The following is a 25,019-nucleotide window of genomic DNA, read 5'->3' on the forward strand; positions in this document are numbered from 1 at the left end:
GACACCGTGCAGTAACAGGAAATTGATCACTGTCAGACCTGCTCCTCACCAGCCAGCATATGTTGTGAACTAATGAAGATGAATTATGTTCCAAAAAATAGACTTTTATTGTGTAACATGAACCAGGCAAATAAAAAAGACACTTAGCACTTAATAAATTAAGTAAACAGAACTTACGAAGGGGAAAGAACAGTCTTTTTCATTTCAGGTACAAAAAACAAGCTGTGTCTTTCACAGTAATGTCTGTAAAGCTGTTATTTTCTTTAGTGTCCCCCTGGGTGGAGGCAAGCCAGCTTACATCAACCTAGCTGTGGAAGTGTCTTCACATAAATTGCACAAACCCCTTATGCCACATGGAATGTTGAGGGGGTGTATAGGGAGGTCCCAATGCAGAGTTTTATATGGGCTGCAGAGGAAGGTGACTATGGGATTTTTGAACCTGCAGGTCTAACAGAATCTGAAGCATCTCTCTTTGCTGTCTGAGAAGCGCAAGCATCTCCTGCTGAGTGTCTCTCTCCTTTTCCTGAACCTTTCTCCTCTCCACCCTCTTTGTTCAGGCTTTTCTGCAAGGATGATCCTCCAGGCCCTGTGCTTGTTCTCTGATGCAGCGCTGGTTTTCAGGATCTCCTGGAACATGTCATCCTGAGTCCTTTTCTTTCTCCTCCTTATCTGGCTCAAGTGTTCTGCAGGTGTAGAGAGGGAGATCCTGACTACCGCAATGGCAGCAGCTGCAGATACAACACACAGATGTACCATTGTCAGTGTATTCACACTGGAAATCAAAATTTAAGATGCTGATCTCACTCCCCTTGTTCCTCAAAATGTAAACACTACATTTTCACTTCTGCTTGGGACTGATAGAGCATGGTGTCAGTCACAGCACCAGCCATGGTGAGTATGGCCTATCAGGGGGTGAGGGAAATGCAAGGTGAATAGCTTGCTAGCATGATATAGTTGTATAGGGCAATGGCACTGAATACTGGCACCATTTTCCACCGGTGGTGGTGATTTTAGCTGGTATCTCGCTCCTGAGGGTAACAGAGGCAGAGAAAGCACAGCTGCTGCTGGTGTCCCAATGCCGCCTGTGCTCATATGCTGCTAGCCTGTGTATGGCAATGGTGCCTGCTGAAGTTATTGCTGAGTGGCTTGGGAAGGTGTCCTACCGTGGAGGAAGATATAAGGCAACCCTCCCCAGAAACCTTCAGCAGAGGATTGCAGAGTCCTTCCATGGAAGTTTCTTCGAGATCTCTATGGAGGATTCACGGGGCATTCCACTGCATATAAAAAAACTGCTCCATGTAGCTCCCACTGCCTTACTCTAGAGGGGAATGAAAAGCAAATAGCAACTCTATCTCTCGGTTGTTTCACTACCTCTTCTAGCACAGGTTAAAATGGGCAAATCAAAAGATGTGTCCTGCTACTTTGGGGGTGCCATCCCTGTAATTTCAAAATAAACAGCACACTTACCAGAGGTTCCTTCCCTGGCATCAGACTCGCCAATGCTCAACTGTCAGGACAGGCTGGATTGTGGTGGTGTCAAGAACAGGTCCTGGTTTGCTGCACAGCAGGATTTTCCAGTCACCTGTCCTCCATACTCCTCCTCCACCCCCTCCTCCTTGCTGTTCATGGCAGGGGCCTGGGACTCAGGCTCCTTAGAAGAATCTCTGGTGCTCTTGGAGGTAGTGGTAGTGTCTCTGCCAAGGATGGCACGTAGGTTTTTGTAAAAGTGGCAGGTCTGCGGTTCTGTACCAGATCGATTGTTAGCCTTCTGGTATTCCGGCCACAGCACCTTGGCTTTCACTCAGCACTGATGCTGGTCCCTGTTGTAGCCCTTTTTCCTGCATCCCCTGAGCAATCCGCTCATAGATGTCAGCGTTTCTATGGCTGGTGCGAGCTCTGTCTGCAAAGCCTCTTCTCCCTACAGTTCCAGGAGATCCAACGCCTCCTGTGTACTCCAGGCAGGAGCGCCTCTGGAGCATGTAGCAGGCATGGTCAGGTGGGCAGTTCCACTCAACAATGGAGAACTGTTAGGTGTGCTTGCCAAGCCAGGCAACCAGGAAAAGGAATTTCAAAAATTTGCAGGGCTTTAAAGGGGAGGGGAGCTTCCTGTCTACCTGGCCAGTGAAGTACATAATGGTGACCGAAGCGGTCAGTATGGGACATTGTGGGACAGCTCCTGGAGGCCAGTAACAGTCTATGTAAGTAATGCAGTGTCTACACTGGCACTGTGGCAATCTAATTACATTGACCCTGACTCTCTGCCACTCGAGGAGATGATGGTATTAAGTTGGCATAGCAGGGCACTTACGTTGGCGGGAGTCAAATTTATGTGAAGACACTTCCAGAGCTAGGTTGATGTAAGCTGCCTTGCATTGAGCTAACCATGTAGTGCAGACCAGGCCTAAGTGGAAATATGTAGCCCCTTGTGCAGTACAGCTCAGAAAGGGTCTAATCCTGCATTTCCTCACTTCTCAAAACTCACATCTTCTTCAGTAATAAGTTTCAAAGGAGCAAGGAATGGCAGGATAGGACCCAAAATCCAACAAAGAAATAACTTTTGCATCAGTGGTTCTTCATTTCTTCTAATGATCTCTAAAGCACTTCTGCTGTGATAACGAATGGTTTTTAAGCTATTATTCATTTTGATTAACTAAAATCTCTCTCTAAAAATATGGACAGTCAATAAGATTCTAAATATTTATCCTATCTTCAGGGAACCTCTCACTGAGGGATGTTTTCACTTTGCCTCATTAAAAATGTGTTTGCAGACCTTTTATCATGTTGTTCTCTGCAAATTGATCTGTTCCAAAATTTAATACATATTTTATTGGTTTGCTTATATGACTGTAAAGCAGACATGAAAAACTACTTTAGCACTGTCATGTGTGTCCATAAACAGTGTGACTACCCATACTTGCCAGTATTGGACCAGGCCTTTTGGGTACCTTAGAGGAGACAATGAATCATAGAATATCTGGGTTGGAAGGGACCTCAGGAGGTCATCTAGTCCAACACCCTGCTCAAAGCAGGACCAATCCCCAATTTTTGCCCCAGATCCCTAAATGGCCCCCTCAAGGATTGAACTCACAACCCTGGGTTTAGCAGGCCAATGCTCAAACCACTGAGCTCTGCCATTCTCCTCTCCAATATCTGCCAAGTCATACTATTGCCTGGGGTTTCACAGGTTAATTCCTAGCCAAGATCCTGAGGCAACTCAAGGACGCAATAACGACTGGGAACTGACTGCGTAGAAGGCTGTCTTACTCTAGAGGAGAAAGACGAGGGTTGTACAGACCATGGCAGAAAGCTCTGAGGGAATGCAGGAGCTGCTGTATGGTCTCTACTTGTCTGGTGGTTACATTTTTAAATGTTCTGCTTGCAGAGCTGCAGGGAAGGAAGACATTTTTGCAAAGCTAATGCCAATCTGGGTTAAGCCCACTCGGGGACATAAACTGGTAGCTCCTTCATAGGGACATGAACACATGCATGGTGTTGGCATGGTTCATGGAGTCCCAACATTTGCCTCTTCTGTGGCATGGGAAAGCCATGGTGCACATCTGCCAAGAGTTGAAGCCCCTTTTCCTGTGCCTCCAGAATCTCATATTCTGGCTGCACTTTCCCCCACATCTCTGTATTTATGCACAGCCTACCTGTGGCCCCACAACATTGCAACCCCCCCTTGTCAACTTCCTGCTAGTGCTGGCTGAGATGACTATCCATCAATTGAGGAGGAAAAGGCTCAACAGGGTGGGGAGGAGTGCTGTGTGACTGTGGGGCCTGCTTCTGTTTCCCTATTGTTTCATGCATCTGTGAGCTAAAATGCGAACCAGTCACAGGGGAACTGGATAGTGAGACACAAACTACCAACCAACACAGGAAGACTGCAGACCAGCAAGGGGAAACTGAGGTACAAGAAAGCCTGACTAATGAGAGGGAAAAGCAAATGCCTACAGTGCCTATCCTAATACAAATATTAAACAGCCCAAATGGGGGCAGTGTAGCCATTCAAGCCTGAGGTGGTGAAGAGAAGGCAGAAAACCTCTGACTGGGATCAGAGATGTGCCAGTGCATTCTGGTTGTATTGGGAACAGGGGCATTCTGGCTGTGTCAGCAACACAACATTGTTGAGAACTTTACTCTGAAAGAAAATGCTCAAGATTTTTCCAAACGTTCTTCAGGTTATTAAAAAGGTCCCAAATGAAACAGCAATTGTATTACTGTGTTGGGCAGGTTTTTTTGGGAATAGAATATCCTATCTCACCAAGTATCAAATGATCAAGATGTTATTTTGGATAGTAAGGGGAAAACTTGCAAAAGGGGAATGCAAAAACCAAGCTGCGATGTCTGCACTTTTGTGAACAAACTGATTTGTGCACATGTTAAGTGGAGAGATGGGCCCAAACTGCAAAGTTTGGATCCACATCTGAACTTTGCCTCATTCAGGAGGATTTAGATATGGGATTCGTTTCAGCCCATTCTAGAAACAGAGGACTACTGTAGTTTAGATCTGGAACCCAATCCATACATCCCCAAAGATTTGAGGTGTTCAGATTAGGTTGTTTGGACCCAAGTATAATTAACTGCATGCTCAAACTGGTATTTGAACAGGTAAATATCCAGTATGCCCCCTACCGCCTCAGACCTGAATGTTGGTGTGCACAGACTTGAGCTCCTCACAAATTCAGTCCTTGATGATGGAGGGCCTTTTCCTACATATGACCTTGTGACAATCAGGCTCCAGCCACCCTGAGTGGAGAACAGGGGGGTCTGAACTTCAAAGAATAAGCAATTTTATACAACCAGTTGATTCGATGTTCGTGTATATAAAAATAGGTCAAGTAAGTCTTTTATGAAAGCTTGTCATGCGCTGAACTTGATGGTCATTATGAGATGTATACAGACAGTATTTATGTAGATATAAAACTGCTCATAATTTGTGCTGCAACAGTCAGCTCCACCTCACAACAGCAAGCTGGTCAGAGAGGCAGGGAGGGGTTGCCTCCCCAACCAGCTCCAAGCCCCTAGCATTGTACATACCCAGGAAGAGACAAACCACGAGCTGTTGGTGGTAATGGGAAAACATTAAGACATCCTGGCTAGAATTTTCCTACCCTAAATAATGATAAGTTGCCATACCAGGAAAAAAAAAATAAAAGGGAAAAAAGCTCATAAGAGGGAGACTTGAAACTGACCTTATTTGACATATTTTACACACAATAACACTGTATACATCCAGTTGATTCAATTGCTTACTCTTTGGGGTTCAGACTCCCTGTTCTTTTCCTAGGGTGTCTGGACCCTAATTGTCATAGGCCCTTCTTTGTCCAGTCTGATAGGCCCATGTTTTTCAAAGGGTTTGAGCATCAGAGAGTGTATTGTGCATTTGATGAATTACGTGCTGATTTTTCCATTCATATATGGAAAGCTGCTGACAAGTGAGTGTTTGTGTGGGTGGGAGGAAATGTATGTGCTTTAGAATAAATGCTTGAATGAGCTAGATTTGGATGTCAAGTTGCTTTTATAGCTCCCAGTCCCCATCCATACACACACACAAATGGAAGGGGTCCCTGATTGTAGTTCCAACTATACCTAAAGAGCTCAAGCTAGCATACCAACAGCCATCAAACACTAAGGGGTCACATGAAAGGGGAGACAGAAAGGAGAGCAAGAGATCTTTTTATTTATTTATATCTATAAGTACTATAGTATTTATGGTCCTAAACACTATGAGCCAGATGTAAATGGTCCCACTTATGTGAGTTGAAGATCTGGACCAATATCTTACAATAGGACTACTGCAGCATTGGGGTGATTACTTTACTTTTGTTCTTTGTCCCCCAGGGTACAGACAACTAATGCAGAATTTCTCTTTCTGGGTTATAATTGTGTTAATTCTGCTAAATATACCTGTCTGAACCTGGCTGAAATCATGGACTAGCTCATATGAGGGCAGAACCGTTGCATCCCCTAACTTAAAATAGCTTGAAGTCACATTTTGACTGCATCAGCCTAACAGTCTCTGGATTAAATGGGAATTATTCCTATTCCAGGATACAGAGGCAATGCGGGGGAGGGAGGGAAGGTGTGGAAGGGTGGAGGTGGCTTGTGGGGTCACATCCCCCTCCCAGATTTCTGCCAGGGTTTGCTGGCCATATTCAAACACTTGGTGCAGCCAGGCCCCCTCCCTGCATGGTAGCTGCTGGAGTCAACAAGCTACGAGCTGAGCCCAATGGGGAGAGGCAGGAGCAACAGCTGGGAGCTGCAGGGAGGCGCCGTGCGTTCCAGGAGGGGAAACTGAGGGTAAGTGGAGGGGCTATCGCGGGGGGGGGGCATGACTGAAGCTGTTCTGGGGGTGGCTGAACCTTTAAATTGTGCCCCCTGAACTATCAGCAGGTATGGGTCATCTCTGCTGTGGCAAGTGTGTGAGGGCCGCAATATGCAGGTTAGTGGAGAGAACATAAATTCTGAAAGCCTAGAACTTCCCAACACATTGAATTCAATACAAATATCATATGAAAAGATGATATGAAGATGAATAGCTAACCTTAGATATGCAAAAAGTCCTTAGAGGATCAGCTGCCAGCTGTTATGTGCGGTGAATGCCATTATTCTCAGTAGAAAATGGTGTGTTTCTTGGCATATGTTCATACTATGGCTATACAACATCTCCTCTCTTCCAGTGGTATCCAACCTTTTCTCTGCCGCGGCGCACCTCACATTCCAGAGGCTGCAAGAGGGAAGGGGAGGGGCAGAGGAGCTGACCCCCTGGCTCACACAGGAGGGGCGGGGGAGAAGAAAGGGCGATTGAGCTCTGACCGGTCGCTCTGCCTCTGGAGGAGGCGGGGCAGTACGGCAGATGGCCAATCAGAAAGCAGCTTTCCTCCCCTTGTTCTCACATGTACTTTTCAAAAAATTCCATGGCACACCTGTTCAGGCCGGACAGCACACCAGTGTGTCGAGGCACACTGGTTGGGAATCACTGCTCTATTCTGAATGTACTATCAGTAACCAAAGGCTCTTTTTGGGTCAAATTGAAACATAATGAATAAAATTACAGCTTTCAGGAATAGATTAAAACTCCCGAGTTATTAAATGAAGTCTCTTCACCAGGCAGTCAGGTTTCCCTGAGGTGCTGAAAACTGCAGAGACATGACTTACCCAAATAACAGTGAACAGTGGGGAATTCAAACCTCTATTTTGGGGAATATTCTATTCTGCCGAACACGAGGAATCCAGGATGCAGCATAGTTGATGGGAAGGAAATAACTTATTGCTATAAATCAGGATACCCATACTGTAACATAAGCAGCACCGCTAGCTATGCCAACCTCTGCAGTTTATATAATTCTCCTGCATAGAAAATCTCAGTCAGATCTCTGAAGAGTGATTTAATATTTCTGTTAACTTGATTTGTATCCGGAGTCTTCAAAATGCATTTGCAGCTCTTATTAACAAGATAGCCAATTTTGCTGAAGAGACTCTTTTGAGGGGTAAAAAGAAAAGGAGTACTTGTGGCACCTTAGAGACTAACCAATTTATTTGAGCATAAGCTTTTGTGAGCTACAGCTCGATGAGGCTATACATATGAGAGAGAAAAATAAATGTGCCACACACAAAAATAAGAAGGCTAGTGGCTTAAGCCAAAAGTGACTAAAGACATCTAATTAGAGAGACAAAGTGGGTGAGGTAATATTTTTATTGGACCAGCTTCTGTTGGGAAAGAGACAAGCTTTCAAGCTTTCTTTTGAAGAAGAGCTCTGTGTAGCAAAGCTGCTCTCTTTTCCCTGTGTGACAGGGTATACAAACACCACAGCAGGAGTAAAAGGGTCAAGGATCAACTCTAGGCCTAAACAACCCCACCCCACCGTCCCTGCTGAGCATGCTCCAGGTGGAGGTGGGGCTTAAAAGGCACCCAGACAGCTCAGAAGGCAGGGAGAAGGACCCTCCCTGGGAGCTTCTGAGGAAGGACACAGAAGCTGCTCCTCTAAGCCCTGGTCTACACTGGGGGGATCGATCTAAGTTATGCAACTTCAGCTATGTGAATAACATAGCTGAAGTCGACGTAATTAGATCGACTTACCATGGTGTCTTTACCATGGTGAGTCAACTGCTGCTGCTTCCATATTCTGACTCTGCCTGCACCTCTCATGGCGCTGGAGTACAGGAGTCGACAGGAGAGCACTTGTGGGGGGTCGATTTATCGCATCTAGACTAGACGCAATAAATCGATCCCCGCTGGATTGATCGCTGCCCACCGATTTGGCGGGTAGTGAAGACATACCCAAGAAGAGAGGAACTGCTCCGCTAGAAGCCAGACTGACTAAAGGCACTATGTTTGTTCTACATTATTTTGGTTACAGACTGAAAAAGCTTGAAGTATAGAGTGGAGGGGTAAGAAGTGGTCCAGGGAGGACTGTCTTAAGGTGCTCAAGGGTGCCTGACCTTGGCTACCCCAGGGCTCTGGGCCAAATCCTGATGGAGTAGGAGAGCCTAAGCTCCCATACCACTCTCTAACCACTAGCTGCCACTCCTGCCAAGTGCCAGCCATTGCACCCCAACAGAAGTTGATCCAATAAAATATATTACCTCACTCACTTTGTCGCTAATCTCCTGGGATCAACACAGCTACAACAACACTGCAAACAATAAGGAAGTCTTAGTCAGTATAGAGGAAGTCTAAACTATCATAATCTATACTTTCTTTTGCCCTCCCCCCCCCCCCCCGCCAAGCTATCCTAATTAGATTCTCTTTCGAGTCTAGACTGACTGACTTATCTAGACGCAGCAATTTTTAGAGCAACTGACATATTTAAATAGACATTAGCAAAGGGTTGTAAGTAGAGCGGGTCAAACTTTCTATCAAATGTGAAACTTGATGGAAACTTTTTTCCACCAAAAATGCTATTATGTCAAAACTGAAATGTTTTGTGGAAATATTTAGATTTCAGTGGAGACATTGCTGAGCTCCAGGATGGAATTTCTTTAGGGAAGGTGTGAAGAGACTATTCTACTGCAGAGTAGCCAATAGCCTAGTGTACCTGGCTGAGAACTGGAAGACCCATGTTCAAGTCCCTGTCCTCCCTGATTAGGAGCAGGGCCTTTAATTTGATTTCCCACATTGCAAGTGAGAACCTTAACCACCAGGCTATTTGCTATTCTGAGATCTCTCTCTCTTGCTTTTTCATGAATGTCAAAAGCTCTTGTTTTTGTTCCACATTGGAATAAAACTGTACTGCAAAAGCTAGATATTTCTCATGAAATGGAATTGTTTCCTAGTTACACATAGGTCTAATAGAGTTTGAGTAAAGGCGTTTAATTTATATCACTTTTGAATTTGTCTGTGTGTTTGGGGAAAACATAAGGGTGAACAGCTAGAAAAGATGCAAGAGAAGAACAAAATGCAGAGCAAAGAGGTGAGCCTGCTTCCTATCTCTTACTAACACTCTCTGAACATGCATTCAGATTGTGAGTGGTTGTTTGTTTTGCCCATTTGCAAATATTTGTGTAACTGGAGAACGACTACACTTTGTTCATGTGTGATATTGGCTTTTGTACAAAGGTATTCTCTTCTTGTTGTTTACTCTTCTCTATTCTCCTGTCTTAAAAGTTCCAGTCATCCAATCAGGGAGAAAAAAATATCCATGTGACTTAGATGACCAATCACACACTGAGCATCACAACTGTTCACTTCAGTTATTTGCTAATATACCAAAGGCTGATACATGTTTGCATAAACTATTTAGTAAAAGCATGTGAAAAACAAAAATACATTTGCAGTCATAAGCATGATTCAGAAAAAGGTCAGATCATTTATTTGTAACAAATAGCTCAACTTGCCTAACAAGTTGACTGTTGAGAAGTTGCCTGTCAGTGTAGCAAGTCAGTTTAAGTTGTGGCATGAACATTGACTACTTTTTATATCCTGCAATGTCAGAGAAAGACCCAATGATCTGCCCTCTATTTTTCTAGGGAATCCAGGCTAGTAAGTCATGAATAATAATAAAAAAATATCAAGGGAATAAGAAATGGGGATAGCAAAATTAGAGGTAGACGTCTATTTTACCACTACAGTTTGGAAGCAAAGTGGAAGCTCTCTAGGCAGTTCATAAAGCATCCCTAAATCACACCAGATCACCTTAACACAACTTCTGGGAGGGGGGGAGAGGGGGTGTCAATGATTGCTTTGGCTTGCAGTTAAGAATAAGTACTTCCTCCACTCCCTCAGGCTATTACTAAGGAAGACCTGCCACATCAGCTCTCATACATATAACAGGTTTCAGAGTAGCAGCCGTTAGTCTCTATTTGCAAAAAGAAAAGGAGGACTCGTGGCACCTTAGAGACTAGCTTATGCTCAAGTAAATTGGTTAGTCTCTAAGGTGCCACAAGTACTCCTTTTCTTCATACACATAACACTATATTCTAATAATGTTAATGGTTCCTGCTTCTTCATCTACTTTCTTTTCTTTTTTGTTTATTCTTGATCCATCTAGAATAGCTTGACAGCCACATTCAAACACTATTATGGCTTTGCTAAGAGGAAGCTCATTTGATCACCCACACACTGCCCCATTTTGTTTTGTGCCTGTCTTAAATGTTCATTTTCAGTATCAGAAAGGTGCGTGGCTGTCAGAATACAGCACATAGTAAGGATCAGTGAAGTGCCATGTACAGAGGCACATTGAATCTTTTTTTATCACTTCCTTTAAAAGGACAAGGAAGACCTATGGAAAGATGATGTGGCATAAGGAAAGAGAATCAGTTCCTGTCCTACTTCAGATAAAGCAGTCAGATTCAAAGAACTTGCTAGATGGAGGGATACAATCTCTCTCTTCACATTTGGCAACTTCTTTCCCCTCTGTTTTTTTCTCCTTCTTGTTCCTGCTTTCTTTCTTTTGGTTTAAAGCTCACCTGCATCGGGCTGTTTCTCTAGGAGCTGTTGGTTTCATGACAAAATGGGTGAGGTCATATCTTTTATTGGACCAGCTTCTGTTGGTAAGAGACAAGCTGTGGAGCTTACACAGAGCTCTTCTTCAGGTCTGGGAAACGTTCTCACTGTCCAGACTCGAAGAAGAGCTCTGTGTAAGCTCAAAAGCTTGTCTCTGTCACCAACAGAAGTTGGTCCAATAAGATATTACCTGACCCACCTTGTCTCTCTAATAGCCTGGTACCAACACAGCTACAATGACACTGCATACAACAATGGAAGATATCAAATTTTGTTTCATGCCAGGCATTTACAGAGGGTTTGTGTTAACTGAATGGAACAACTATGTATATATTCTTCTGGCTCTGGGAGAAGACATCTTAGGTTGGTTCTGGAAGGAGGAGTTAGAAAGAGCAATGTTTCCCCCTCCCCATACTCTGTATGTAGTGTATATCTATATATTAACAAGTTTCATTAACTGATTGTCCTTTTTTTATGCACACTTGCACTCTGGTCATCTTTCATGGCAAAAGTCACACAAGCAATTTGTGTTGTACCCAAAATGGGAATATACAGGGGCCAACCTTTAGAAAGTAAACATCTGCCAACAGTAATGGGATCAGAGACAATACAGCTGTTACCTATAATGGGAAATAGCAGTGGCATTTCAGATACCTTGGGTGGTAACTGCTGAAATTCTACTGGCAGCTGCTATAGGACTGTTCTTTGACATTCTATACTGTCTATCACACAATGGCTGTGTTCTATAGTCAGAGCAGCATGCTGTGAGAAAGAGGATGAATAATAATAGGGATTTTTGTGCAAGGTTTTTGGCAACACAATATATCTCCAGTGTGTAGATGCCAGGAACACCAACGCTTGATGGGGTGAGTTAAAGAACATCATTTAGCCTGAACAATCTATGTCCTGTAAATGTAATTCAGATTCCTTGGGAACTAATGCTGCTCTCAGTTACATGTGCACAATACTTATTGAGTGGAATGGGAGTACTGAGAGCTTTACCTGAGGGCAGAAATGGCCCCTAATGTTATCTGAATGAAATTTGTGTAGCTGAGTATTTAAAAATATCTTCAGTTTTCTGACATTTGCAAATGATTTTCAGCTGGGTGATTAACTTGCTATTATGGCAAATCAGATATGTGCTGTCGTCATTAGCTCTTTATTTTGATCCTCACCTCTTTGTTTTAGATGCTGCGCGGCACTATTTTAGGACTTGCAAACTGAGAAGTTTCCTATTCCGCAAGAATCTAAATGAGTACACCTCTAGCAAGTCTGCCATTGCTCAGCATGTTGTGAAATCAGTTCAAACAACTGTTCTCCCAGTTCCAGTGTCATGACTTATTAGCTGAGCAGAGGGTAGTTTTATTCTACACACTCAGCTCAGCTGGCTTTTCAGCATAGGGCTAAATTCTGTCTTCTCCTTTGTGGGTACACTAGGGAGAAGGAGGAGCAGGAAACCTCCTCTCCTGCCCCCAAAACTCCTACACAGGGACTCGTCAATAGCTCTCCCTTAGCAGTGGAGAGAGCCAGGCTAGGAGCAGGGGATTGTTGTACAGCATCAGAAGGGCTAACATCTGGCAGCAGATGCTCAGGTGAGCACCTGCAGCACTGTTCATCAGCAGCTGTGAAAAGCACAGTACAACAAGCTCCTGCACAGGGATTCTGTCTGCATCAGCCCTGCACAGCCAGCGGCTTCAAGAACTCATTTACGGATTAAAGTGGCTTTAACTTTTTTAACAGGTTTTTATTAGAGACTGACTGAAATGGCCTGAATTTGCCTTTTGTAAAGAGATACTTATTACTTAAGTGCAGCCTACAGTACTGTACCCAGTACAGGGGCCACTTTTATGGTCTCTGAAGTCAGAAAGAGATTTTTCTTTATGAAGTGACTGGAGTGGGGTTTTTTTTTTTTTTTTTTAAATCATGGAAGAACCAGGTTGGATAAAATTCAATCTGCCCACATTTTACATTTTCTGAAAACTTTTATAGGCAGTATCTTTCATTTTCACACACCTGTGCACTTCCTGGTCCCACCCAGAAGCAGAACTCCTAAAATACAACCAGAAAGCCAATTCTGGTGAGATTTCCAGATATGTTTTGAAGAACTAAGAATTTTGAACAGTTTGCATATGGTTTGGGTGTATTTACCTTGGAACTCATAATTATTTTTAGGTTTTATCATCACAAAATTATTTTTGCATGGTTGGTTCATTTTGCAGTTCTTTTTCAGCTGCTCATGCAATGATATTAGCATAATCTTTTAAGCTTACTCTGCTCCATTTAAAAGTTGGTAAACATTTTTGCAGGAACTAGTAATACCTGATCCAAAATTCAGGATCTGAATACCCTAAAACTTTGGAGTGTTTGAAATCCAGCTGTGATATTTTTTCCCTAAATGCAAGCTCATTTTTATTAGGAACTAAGGACTACAAATGGACAGTGAATGAATTTCAGGTGTGCTTAGCAGGCATTACAAGAATAAAACCATTTAGAATCATAGAATATCAGGGTTGGAAGGGACCTCAGGAGGTCATCTAGTCCAACCCCCTGCTCAAAGCAGGACCAATCCCCAATTAAATCATCCCAGCCAGGGCTTTGTCAAGCCTGACCTTAAAAACTTCTAAGGAAGGAGATTCTACCACCTCCCTAGGTAACGCATTCCAGTGTTTCACCACCCTCCTAGTGAAAAAGTTTTTCCTAATATTCAACCTAAACCTCCCCCACTGCAACTTGAGACCATTACTCCTTGTCCTGTCCTCTTCTACCACTGAGAATAGTCTAGATCCATCCTCTCTGGAACCACCTCTCAGGTAGTTGAAAGCAGCTATCAAATCCCCCCTCATTCTTCTCTTCTGCAGACTAAACAATCCCAGTTCCCTCAGCCTCTCCTCATAAGTCATGTGTTCCAGACCCCTAATCATTTTTGTTGCCCTTCGCTGGACTCTCTCCAATTTATCCACATCCTTCTTGTAGTGTGGGGCCCAAAACTGGACACAGTACTCCAGATGAGGCCTCACCAATGTTGAATAGAGGGGGACGATCACATCCCTCGATCTGCTCGCTATGCCCCTACTTATACATCCCAAAATGCCATTGGCCTTCTTGGCAACAAGGGCACACTGCTGACTCATATCTAGCTTCTCGTCCACTGTCACCCCTAGGTCCTTTTCCGCAGAACTGCTGCCTAGCCATTCGGTCCCTAGTCTGTAGCTGTGCATTGGGTTCTTCTGTTCTAAGTGCAGGACCCTGCACTTATCCTTATTGAACCTCATCAGATTTCTTTTGGCCCAATCCTCCAATTTGGCTAGGTCCCTCTGTATCCTATCCCTGCCCTCCAGCGTATCTACCACTCCTCCCAGTTTAGTATCATCTGCAAATTTGCTGAGAGTGCAATCCACACCATCCTCCAGATCATTTATGAAGATACTGAACAAAACCGGCCCCAGGACCGACCCCTGGGGCACTCCACTTGACACCGGCTGCCAACCAGACATGGAGCCATTGATCACTACCCGTTGAGCCCGACAATCTAGCCAACTTTCTACCCACCTTATAGTGTATTCATCCAGCCCATACTACTTTAACTTGCTGACAAGAATACTGTGGGAGACGTGTCAAAAGCTTTGCTAAAGTCAAGAAACAATACATCCACTGCTTTCCCTTCATCCACAGAACCACTAATCTCATCCTAGAAGGCGATTAGATTAGTCAGGCATGACCTTCCCTTGGTGAATCCATGCTGATTGTTCCTGATCACTTTCCTCTCATGTAAGTGCTTCAGGATTGAATCTTTGAGAACCTGCTCCATGATTTTTCCGGGGACTGAGGTGAGGCTGACTGGCCTGTAGTTCCCAGGATCCTCCTTCTTCCTTTTTTTAAAGACTGGCACTACATTAGCCTTTTTCCTGTCATCTGGGACTTCCCCCATTCGCCACGAGTTTTCAAAGATAATGGCCAATGGCTCTGCAATCACAGCCGCCAATTCCTTTAGCACTCTCGGGTGCAACTCGTCCGGCCCCATGGACTTGTGTACATCCAGCTTTTCTAAATAGTCCCTAACCACCTTTTTCTCCACAGAGGGCTGGCCATATATTCCCCATGACCATTTAGCTGGTCATAAACCAAGACTACTATATACTGTACCTTATACCATAGTCAAGCCCTCCAAACTCCATGATAGTAATCCATTTAAAAAGAAACACAGGTAAGATCACACTGAATGGTTACACTATGGGAGGGCAAACTAGTTCTGATTAAAATGAATTCCCAAACATCAAGCCAAATTGAAACGCAAACTCTTTTTGTAAGGGTGGAAATATATTGCTTTATCTTGGTTCCATTGGTCACTTCCTGGTTTCAGCCAGGACAGGAAGCAGAGATGCCATGAAGCAAAGTTATTCTCATATCTGGACCATGGTAAAAATAGAAGTCATTTGCAGTTAATTTAAGGATTAGAAAATATGTACTGTAATTTAAACCACTTTCCCAGTACATGACATGTCCGCTGCTCATGGAAGTCTACTTCTCTCCAAATGTCGAATGTCTCTTCCCCCTCTTCAGCACACTCTGTAATATACAGTGTGCCAAGAAGTATCTGAAGAATCCTATATATATATATTCTTTCTTGTACTAAGATCTCTGTAAGGGTGGGAAACCACAACACTTCTCGGAGGAAAATCTGCATATTGCAATAAGACACCCTAAGGGCAAGCCTACCATTATTTTGTTGTCTTATGAATTTTCCACTTTGAATATTTGTCCCAGTGAAAATTTTATTGGATGAGTGAACAGTATCATTTCTAGGTACCTGCAACTTTTAATGATGTTGGGTGGATACCAGCAAAAGGAACAAAGGAGAAATCCGTGGAGATAGTAGGAGAAAATGAAAGACAAGTATGGGGAAAAAATGGAAAAAGTCATTAGTTTAGTTTACTTTATACTACGTTCTACACAGGAACATCAAGCTAAAATTAATCATGACTGTTCCATGTAAGCCTGTCTCCAGCATATCCTTTCATCATCTATGCACCTATTACTTTGAGAGAACCTGATTCATGGAGCCCAAGGAAAAAAAGAACAAAAGAGATCTAGAAATATATAAACATTGGCAATTAAGAAATGTAACCTGGTCAAATTACTGTTACGTCAATAATGGGTGAAATGTGTATGTATTTTCATAACCACACTGACTGAAAAGCTAACAACTAATAGGAGGAATCTGAAAATACTGCAGCTTTTATACATATTGGTAATAATTACTACAAGCTGCCACAAGACAATCATCTAGAATACTATCAAATAGATTTGCTGCTACTTCCCTGATTCAGAAATATTGTATAGCATTGTATAGATGTGAGTAACTAAAGACTGATGTGAAGAATAGAAACAAATGATTGACATGAGAAAGTTAGAAAGAAAGCATAACTTAACAAAACATCACTTTTTAATTACCTGTCCCAGAGGGTAGGTGAAGATTTTGCGAGCCTGCCCTGGAGAATTCTAGGTTGCCATAGGCAGGTTGGCACCCAGGAATTTCGTACCCTGCAGCATGAATAGAGGATAAACCATGGCTAGGTATAGCTCATAAGACATCTGAGTGGAAACCTAGCTAGACAACCTGCTTACTAGCAGGTTACGACATAATTTAGATATTCAAGTAACGTATTGAAATTCACACTATATTACTTTAAAGCAATACTAAATCTACACACAAGATGTTGTTTCAACCCACATCTTTGTTGGTTATCTTACATGAGACCTGTTGTAGGTCACAAAAAAGATTTGTAGGACCAAACTCACCCTGGGTCTAAATGGGTGCATCCTCATTGACTTCACTAGAGCAGCACCCGCTCAGTAATTAGGTCTTTATAGTTGCACTGTACCACATCAAGTTAAACAGATTTATATTTAGTATCAATTGGGCCAACAAAGTAACTTTCGTGCACTGTGGCAGTAGTACGTTTAATTAAATCTGGGCTGAGATTCAAGTTCTGCATTCCATGTACTGTGCACATCCAACAGCAGCAGAAAAATAGCTGTAAAATGTTTGCTGAAAATGAAAAACACAAAAGCAAATAAACCCGAACAAGCAACAGAAACCATAATTAACACTCAGCAGAAGTGGACTCAGAGCCAACAAAAGGATAACAGATAGGCATATCATCAACAGGAACTCCTGTACAATATTTAATCACTGCCCAACATTAACATCAAGCAGTACTGGGAAGACTGGATATTTCCCAGAATTCTATTCAGTCCTTGTTTAGGCAAATTCCTACTCAAGTCAATGGCAGGTTTTCCTGAGTAACATCTGAGTAAGAACTATTGGCTCTGGCCCTACAAGCTGAATCCAGATTGTTTTCCCGCATGCCTTAAAAATGCAGCCTAATACTTCTTGGCATGGAAACAAAGACCGTAATTTTGTTCACCTAATTACTATTCATATTTAACAACCAAGAATGTTTATATAGCTTGTAATGTATCTGATGGCTAATGACAACGTGTACAGGATATCCTACTTTCCAGTGTTCATAATTAATGAGTACTTAGTCTTATAAGGAACAACCCATCAGCATGTGTTTGTACAGGCTTCTCTAGACATAGTGGGATGCATATTCAGAACAGGGTGTAATTGCTGCACCTGCATAACCCTGCACTGAGAATATCTGAACAGAACTGGAACAACGATGTAAAGGACAACCTTACTGATTGCTGCAGTTACGGTAAAGTGAAGTTGGCAACAGCTACATCTCAAAAGCAAGGGATACCTAGATGACGCACTTTGAGTACCCCGAGGAACAGCATTTTGTAAGTGCACTTCATTATTGTAGTAGTAGCTTTGTGCCAAATCCTGAGGATCTAAACCCTTCCTCGGATAACTCCCAATGAGGACCACAGCAAAATTTTGCTCAGTCAAGTCAGTGAAATCATTCCAGATTAACGTAGATATATCTGAGAACAGAATTTGGCCCAACGGGATGTTGCCAAAGCAAATAATATAATTAAAGAAAATAATCCCTCTGGATTATAATACCCATTAAAGATACTACTATAAGATTTACCCACATTGACTAATACCCTATGATAATAATAATAATTAATACCCATTGTTTGAGTGTTTGGGTAGCAGAATGATGCCTTTACTTGGGAAAATAAGGGCCACAGCCTGCCATTTAACTTAGAATTTAAATGAAAATTCCCCTTTTGAAATTGAAGAATTATGCAAAACATCTGTTAACCCCTATACAAAAATGCCAACTATGCATCACCATTTACAAGAATCTGATCGGAGAGTGCTTTAAAAGAACCCTGAAAAATCTATATGATCCATAGATGAGGGAATAATCTTACTGATGTTCTAATGTAACCAATGCACCACAGGACAGGTTTATATGCACCTCACAATTAACAACTGATAGCAAAACTACAAGCGGTTTCTTCAATCTTGTGATGAGGTCTGGTCTGCTTCCAATACTCTAGCATCTTAATGAATAATAACTCAAATGATGCCTTGCTGGAGTGTTAAAAATTAAATACCCTAGTGTAAATAAGAGAAGAGCTTATTAGTTTCTAGATATCATCATGCTTCAGCTGTTGATTAATCATTGAGAAGTTTATCATTTTAGAAGATCAGCTGAGGTTTCTTGTTTGAGATAAGTGTTGGGGTGCTATGGCTTAGCCACCAGTAACGTATTTCAGGCAAACTTTCCTATTTCTCTGAAATCTTGTTGTGATTAGTTAGGGATAGATGATGCTTTAGGCACAGCCCTGAGCAGATGGTGATACATAAGCTGCTCTACCCCAGAACTGACTAGCACTGGAGGTCTTGTACCTCAGAGACATCCCTCTGAGGTACAATTGAACCCTGCTCCCCTCTTGTTCTGAAAGGGGGAGGGGACTGAGGAGAAAGAGCGGAAATGGGGTAAATTACAGCAGCCTTTGAAAGGGTGTAATTTACATTCCTTCCCTCTCCTCTCTGCACATGGCTGGACATCTACTCTGGCCAGCAAGAGGGTGGAGCCACAGGAATGTCCCCTCTCCACCTCTTTGCTCAAAAAAGGAAGTATTCAAGACTTATGCACTGGTTCTGCACCAGACCCAAGATCAGGGTATGTCTGTCTTGGCTGAGCAGGATTGTATGTATGCTGGAGAGGGGGCATATATACCTTGTTTCCCTGCTCAATTGAGTAGGAGACGGGCACAGTCTACTACTTACTTGACAGTAACAGGGTTTATAAAAAGAGCAAAGCTCACCGCCTCTGAGAAGCTTGTTTTCTCTCAGTTTGGCATCTGACATGGATCATGTGTGGGCAGATATCCATGAGGATGTAAAAATAAGGGATAGGCTGAGATTCAGTGGATTTTTCTCCATCACACTAACTTACAGGTTAGATAAACCTGAAAATTAAAAAAGGAGGCAAGGAAAAATGTCTAATTTCCACTGTACATTTGTGCTGAGTGCTTTTTTAGTGAGCTGTCAATCTTATGTTTGATAGTTTCTGTCCTTGCCTTCCTGCTGTGATTATCCAGCCCATTCTGTGCCTCTTAACATATGTGTAATTAATTACTTTATATACACAAACACTTATGGTTCTTCTTTCTGTGCTCACCTTCTTATCAAGTGGTGACTGGAAAAAAAAACCTGTAGAAGTACAAATTAACTTCCTGAATTTCAAAGAGGTCTCAGTGCAACCTCCATTTTGTATCTGCAGATCTATAGGTACATAACTGGAGACTGCATCTAAATAACTAGCTCCTTAATGTCTTCCAAAGGCAACAAAGAGAATTCAGTCAAAGATTTTTCCAAAACTAGTGAAACTTGTTAAAACCAATGAGTTTAATAAATAAACAACAACCCAACAAAACCAAGCAAAAAACCCCACAAACGTTTTTCTAATGAAAGAGCAAGTCTTGCAAGCTTCACAAGGGATCACACCAAAGCAATGGGCTGGATTCTCCAGTTCACAAAGTGAACTTAAACTAGCCAGAGATTCAGACTGGAGAATTCTCCCTGAGTAGGGAATCCCCTCGCCTGCCTCAATGGGTGGCGGAACTCAGTGAGGCTGGCGGTGAAAGGGGGACAGCCTCAGCAGTGAGGGAAGAAGACACTTGCTGTGGGACATCAGACAGCATAGGGCAGGGGAGGATTGTGGAATGGCTAGTATTACTTAACTCCCAGCATTACCTAACTCCCAGGTGCCACGTGGAACTTCTTCTGGCTGTCAGTAACCATGGGAAAGGCTCCTTCTCCAATTAAGAGACGGATTATGGAATTTGTTACTGAACCACCCCAACAAAAAAGATGCAACTTATTTATAAAATGGATTTTTTGTCTGGTTTTCAAATCTTATGTGGGAATGAGGTGCCATTGCAGGGCAGAGAACTTGAAGTCCATTAAAGGCTTTGAGCATATCATAAGGGCAGAGAGAACCACAGAAGTGGCAGCAGGAAGAGTGGCAGGCCCCTTCCCAGGCTGGAATTGTGCATATCTCCCCGAGGTATGGTACTGAAGAAGGTGAAGGGGGAATACAGGTTTATTCACTACTTGTCCTACCCTTGGGGCTTATTGGTAAATCACTATATAGACTCCCAACTGTGTTGGATGAGCTACTTCTCATCTTATACAGCGGTAGCCACAGTCAAGGTATGTGGCGCTGGGGTGACGTTAGCTAAATGCGACATCAAGTCTCCATTCAGGTTGCTTCCAGTGCATCTCAGAGACTGTAATTTGCTTGGGTTTCAGGTTGAAGGTTATTACTATTTTGATAAAGCCATGCCCATGAGGTGCACAGTGTCACGCGCTGCTTACAAAAGAGACATCTCCATGTTGGGCAATTGTATACAAGATTGGCCTGAATCACATAGTGCACTATCTCAATTACTTATTATTTGCAGGAAAACTTGGGACAGACAATGGTGAGTGCATGCTTCAGGCATTTCTGAACCTAGCTGAGTGCCTCAGGGTTCCCCCCTCACCACTGAAAAAACAGAAGTTGTAACATACCTGGGCATTGAACTGGACATAGTTTGTTGTGTTTCTAGGTTCCCTGCAGAGAAGCTGGAATTGGTCAGGGTACTGATAGAGGCTCTTAAAGAGGCAAAAGAAATTACACTGACGGAACTTCAGGTGGCCATGAGGCCACCTGAGCTTTGTGTTCTGGGTAGTGGCTTCTGGTTATATGTCGCAATTTAGGGCAACTGCACCTATATTTCCCTTTAGGAGTTCAGCAAGGGGACCCACACCTAGGTTTCTCGTTCCACAGTCATTGCCTCTCTTGGGTGGAGTGTCTCACTCCATTTGGACTGGGATATAGTCTGGCTGATCAGTTACCTGCCTTCACTGTGTTACTTCTGGCAGAGACAGGCTGCTGAAACACACTTGCTTGAAGCAGACACTTTTCCCTCGGTACTTTGTGGGAAATCCACTTCACACATATTGTTCCAAAGAGTCATTTGGGGTTCCTCACATTTACATTAGGCAAGTCCATAAGGCTGGCTTGGATATAGCAGGATCACTGTCAGACTGATGCATCACCTCCCCTATAGCAGTGGGTGTAACTAGGGTGCTGATCGGCATCCTAGGGAAACACACTGACTTACTGCCTAGACAGGTTTATTCTCTGGATAGCCCTTCTGCCATTACCTTTCATAAATTTATATGTCAACTATGCACTGGGTAAACATTCTGCTAGCAATCCAGTACACATCCTTCAAAAATCCATACAAAGTCATTTTAACCTATGGAACTGAGCTTTTACATGCCCCCTTCCTCCCCCGCAGCTACCTCATTACAACCCAAAATATTTGGGTGTAAACTTGAGACTTGGTTCTCCCACTCCCATCTCCCTCCCAGTTTCTAGGGAGTGTGTTTGTGGTATCCCCGTGGCCCCAGGGGGTTAGCTGCCTCCATGATGAATTGAGCCCTGTTCCACCCTAGGATACTACAAGCAGCCATTCTTTGGCACAAAGGAAGAAATATGTCTGGGCTGCCTCCCTGTGGAACAGCTCTCAACCATGCATGGATCCATGGTCCATATTCTAAATAGACAGTTGGCTAACTTGGGTAAGGAGACTGTCAAGGGCCTCCATTTTACACTGACTCTGTTTTAACATCCTTTTTCTTGCAATTGCCCGTCCCAGGAGTGGATAATGGTGTCTGCCGATGCTTCGTCTTGATTTCAGATTGACAGATTCTGGGGGCTCACCCAGTTGTCAATAGGGATCTGCTTGTGATGGCCCCAACAAGTCTGTAACCCTGGCTTGTGACAGCTGAAGGACTAACTGTGGGCTTGGTAGCCCCTTGTAGTAGGCCCTCCGAGTCTGATTTGCCTGGCGTGCATTTGTCAAATGGAGGTGCTGTCATATGGGGATGGAATGTGTGGGAAAGGAATGGGCAGGAATTGTGATACCAGGTGGCTGGTTAGGGGTGTGTGTGACCAAGCTAGATGCTGATGCCCCCTTTTGGCCAGTTCACAATGTGGTTTAAAAGGATAAAATAAATGGTTCCCAGAAATAAAAGAACTGGGATTTTGCTGAGGGGCCTTAGGCTCATGAGATTGGGTGAGACCTCATGGCCCTTGCGGGCTTGGGTGAGACCTTGGAGCCCTCATGGGCTGAGGTCACCATCTTTCTGGCTGCGGGGAGGGTGGTAGGACTCAGAACAAGGTGGGTTCTGGGGTGTAGGCTGAGGAGAGCCTACCCTGAGTTATGGGTTATATGGTAGGCGCCCTGTCTCCCTTGCATGAGTTACAGGTTATATGATAGGAACCCTGTAACCTCCAAACTAGTTATGGGTTATATGATAGGAACCCTGTAACCCCCAAACTAGTTATGGGTTATATGGTAGGACCCTGTAACTCCCAACCTAGTTACGGGTTATATGGTAGGTCCCTGTAACTCCTAATCTAGTTACAGGTTATATGGTAGGAGCCCTGTAACCCTTGTACTGGAACCACCTAAACGCTTGATATAGGAGATTAGAGGTGATGGACAGGTAGTGCCCCTCTCCTGTATTTAAATTTAATAAAAGTTGCAGCCTGCCACTTAAAATTCATCCATGTGTCTGCATGAAAGCTGCTATGCCAGTGTATGGAACAGTCATGCTGGGATGCTGGGGTGGGATTGGGACAGGGGCGTGGTGAAACAGAGCTCTACTGTGCCTGCTCCCCAGGTGACCCTGTGCCTGCCCTTGGAGTTTATGCCTGCAGGGAAAGTTGGACTAACTTCCACTGTGGCTGGGTAACCGATGATCAGACGGCTGTAACTGGCTTGCTGCATCCTCCTGTGCTTGAATGCAGTGGAGAACTGGGGTATGACACGGTGTACAAACCCCGCACTGACAGGGAAGAGGCTAGGGAGGCGCTATGTGCTGAGGTCACCCCACCCCTCCAGTCCTGCCAGTCGTGCTTGGTAGGGAGGAGGGCTTTAGAAAGAGGAAGCTGCAGTGCACAAAATATGGAAACCCTGAGCAGGGAGAAATTAGAATGGCTCCTGACACAGCAGGAGGAACCCTCATGCCAGGAACCACCCCAGCTCTGCGAGGAGTCCAGCAACTGCAGGGGCAAGCCCAATGGGATGGGGCTGACTTGGTTAACCAGCCATAAGGATGCCAACAAAGCTGCTGCTGAGGCACCCCTGAAGTAAGGCAGTGTCTTGGACTTTTTTTGCCTTTCTATTGACCCCAGAAGGGGCTTGGTTTGCGTTGATCTGAACGTTTGCTTTCCCCTAACCCAGAAGTAAAGTAAGCAGCCCCACAAAGGCGAGGCCACTATTATGACTAAGAGGTTGTGGCCTGTACTAGGCCAACCCTGTGGTGGAAAGTGGGTGCAGCGAGGAGTCCCAGCCCAGCTAGGGAGGTGCCCCAGAAGGACTCTTTTCACAAAGTGATGGAGAGTGCAGGCAGTTGGTTGGCCCTGCTGAAGGGGAAAAGGGGGAGGGGAAAGAGGTTCAAAGTTGAGAGGTGCCTGACCAAAACAACCTTAGAATGGATCTGGAACAACTATTTCAATGGCTCAGAGAAAACTAGCAGCAGCAGGCCACCCAGCCACAGCTGGTACAGCAGCAGCAACTGATGATGACGGAATTAGCCATGCACCAACAGGCATAACAACAGAACCTGGTGCAACAGATGCAACAGTGCTTCAGCCCCAAGGGACACTTAGGGTTCAGAGGCCGTGAACTCTGCCCCCCCACCCCCGCATGCCCATAGCTCTGAAGCTGGCTAAGATGGGCACCCTGATTGAATCTAAGGCACTTCTCACTGCTTTTGAGCAGAAGTCTTCCTCTGCAGGAGCACTGGGCCACACTATTCGCAACCCAGCTGTTGGGATCCATTCAAGCTGCATACTGTGAACTTGACTCAGCAGGGGTGCAGGATTATATGAGGGTCAAAGAGCCATCCTCAGATACTTAGATATATCCCAGGAGACTCACCATAGGCATTCCCAGGAGGAGAGGTACTCACTGGGCACATGCCCTCGGGCGATAGCCCAGAAGTTAAAGGACCACTGCTGGCAGTAGCTGAGGCTGGAGTTCCGGATGGGAGAATAGGTGGTGGAGTTCATTCTCACTGAGCAAGATCTTGCCTGCTTCAGGTTGGGTGTTAAGGCATAGGCCTGAGACCTTGAAGGAGGCAGTGGGTCTTATGGAGAATTATCTAGTTGCTGATAACCCTACTGAGACACCCAGAGGCTGAACGTTGGCAGACAAAGGAACTCACTGTGAGACAGTGATGTGTGGCATAAGACCCGACTCACCCCCACTAGGATCCAGATTCCCGGAAAGGAGGCTGGGTCCCCACAGCAGGACAGCAAGGAAGGGAGACAATCTGAGAAGGAATCCCCCTCCCTCGGCCCTATAGTCTCTGCCCAGTAGGGATCATGTTGAGACGCAAGCGAAGTCAGGCTGACAGAAGAGCCTCCCGCAGTGCCCGCCTCCAACGTCTGCACTGTCAGGTGGGAAGTGTTTGTCCTGTGGATAGGCAGGTCATTGCTGCAGAGACTGCCCCAGCATGTAGTGTGACTGGGGGAAGCATGGACTGCAGAGGCTAGGGCATGCAAGAAAAGCCCCACTAAAG

General features: G+C 44.2%; 1 protein-coding gene across 1 annotated transcript in view; it reads right to left on the reverse strand.

Annotated features, from left to right (window-relative positions):
• Positions 1-24,507, reverse strand: part of BEGAIN (brain enriched guanylate kinase associated) — a 139,790-nt gene extending 115,283 nt beyond the window's left edge. The window contains exons 1-2 of the mRNA XM_077820009.1: positions 24,377-24,507; positions 16,397-16,486 (exon numbers count right to left, since the gene is read on the reverse strand). Coding sequence (XP_077676135.1) covers positions 16,397-16,486; positions 24,377-24,507 — 221 coding nt within the window. The remainder of the gene's footprint in view (positions 1-16,396; positions 16,487-24,376) is intronic.
• Positions 24,508-25,019: the final 512 nt, after the last annotated feature.

Source organism: Eretmochelys imbricata, chromosome 6 (genome assembly GCF_965152235.1).
Source record: "Eretmochelys imbricata isolate rEreImb1 chromosome 6, rEreImb1.hap1, whole genome shotgun sequence".
NCBI lineage: Eukaryota > Metazoa > Chordata > Testudines > Cheloniidae > Eretmochelys > Eretmochelys imbricata.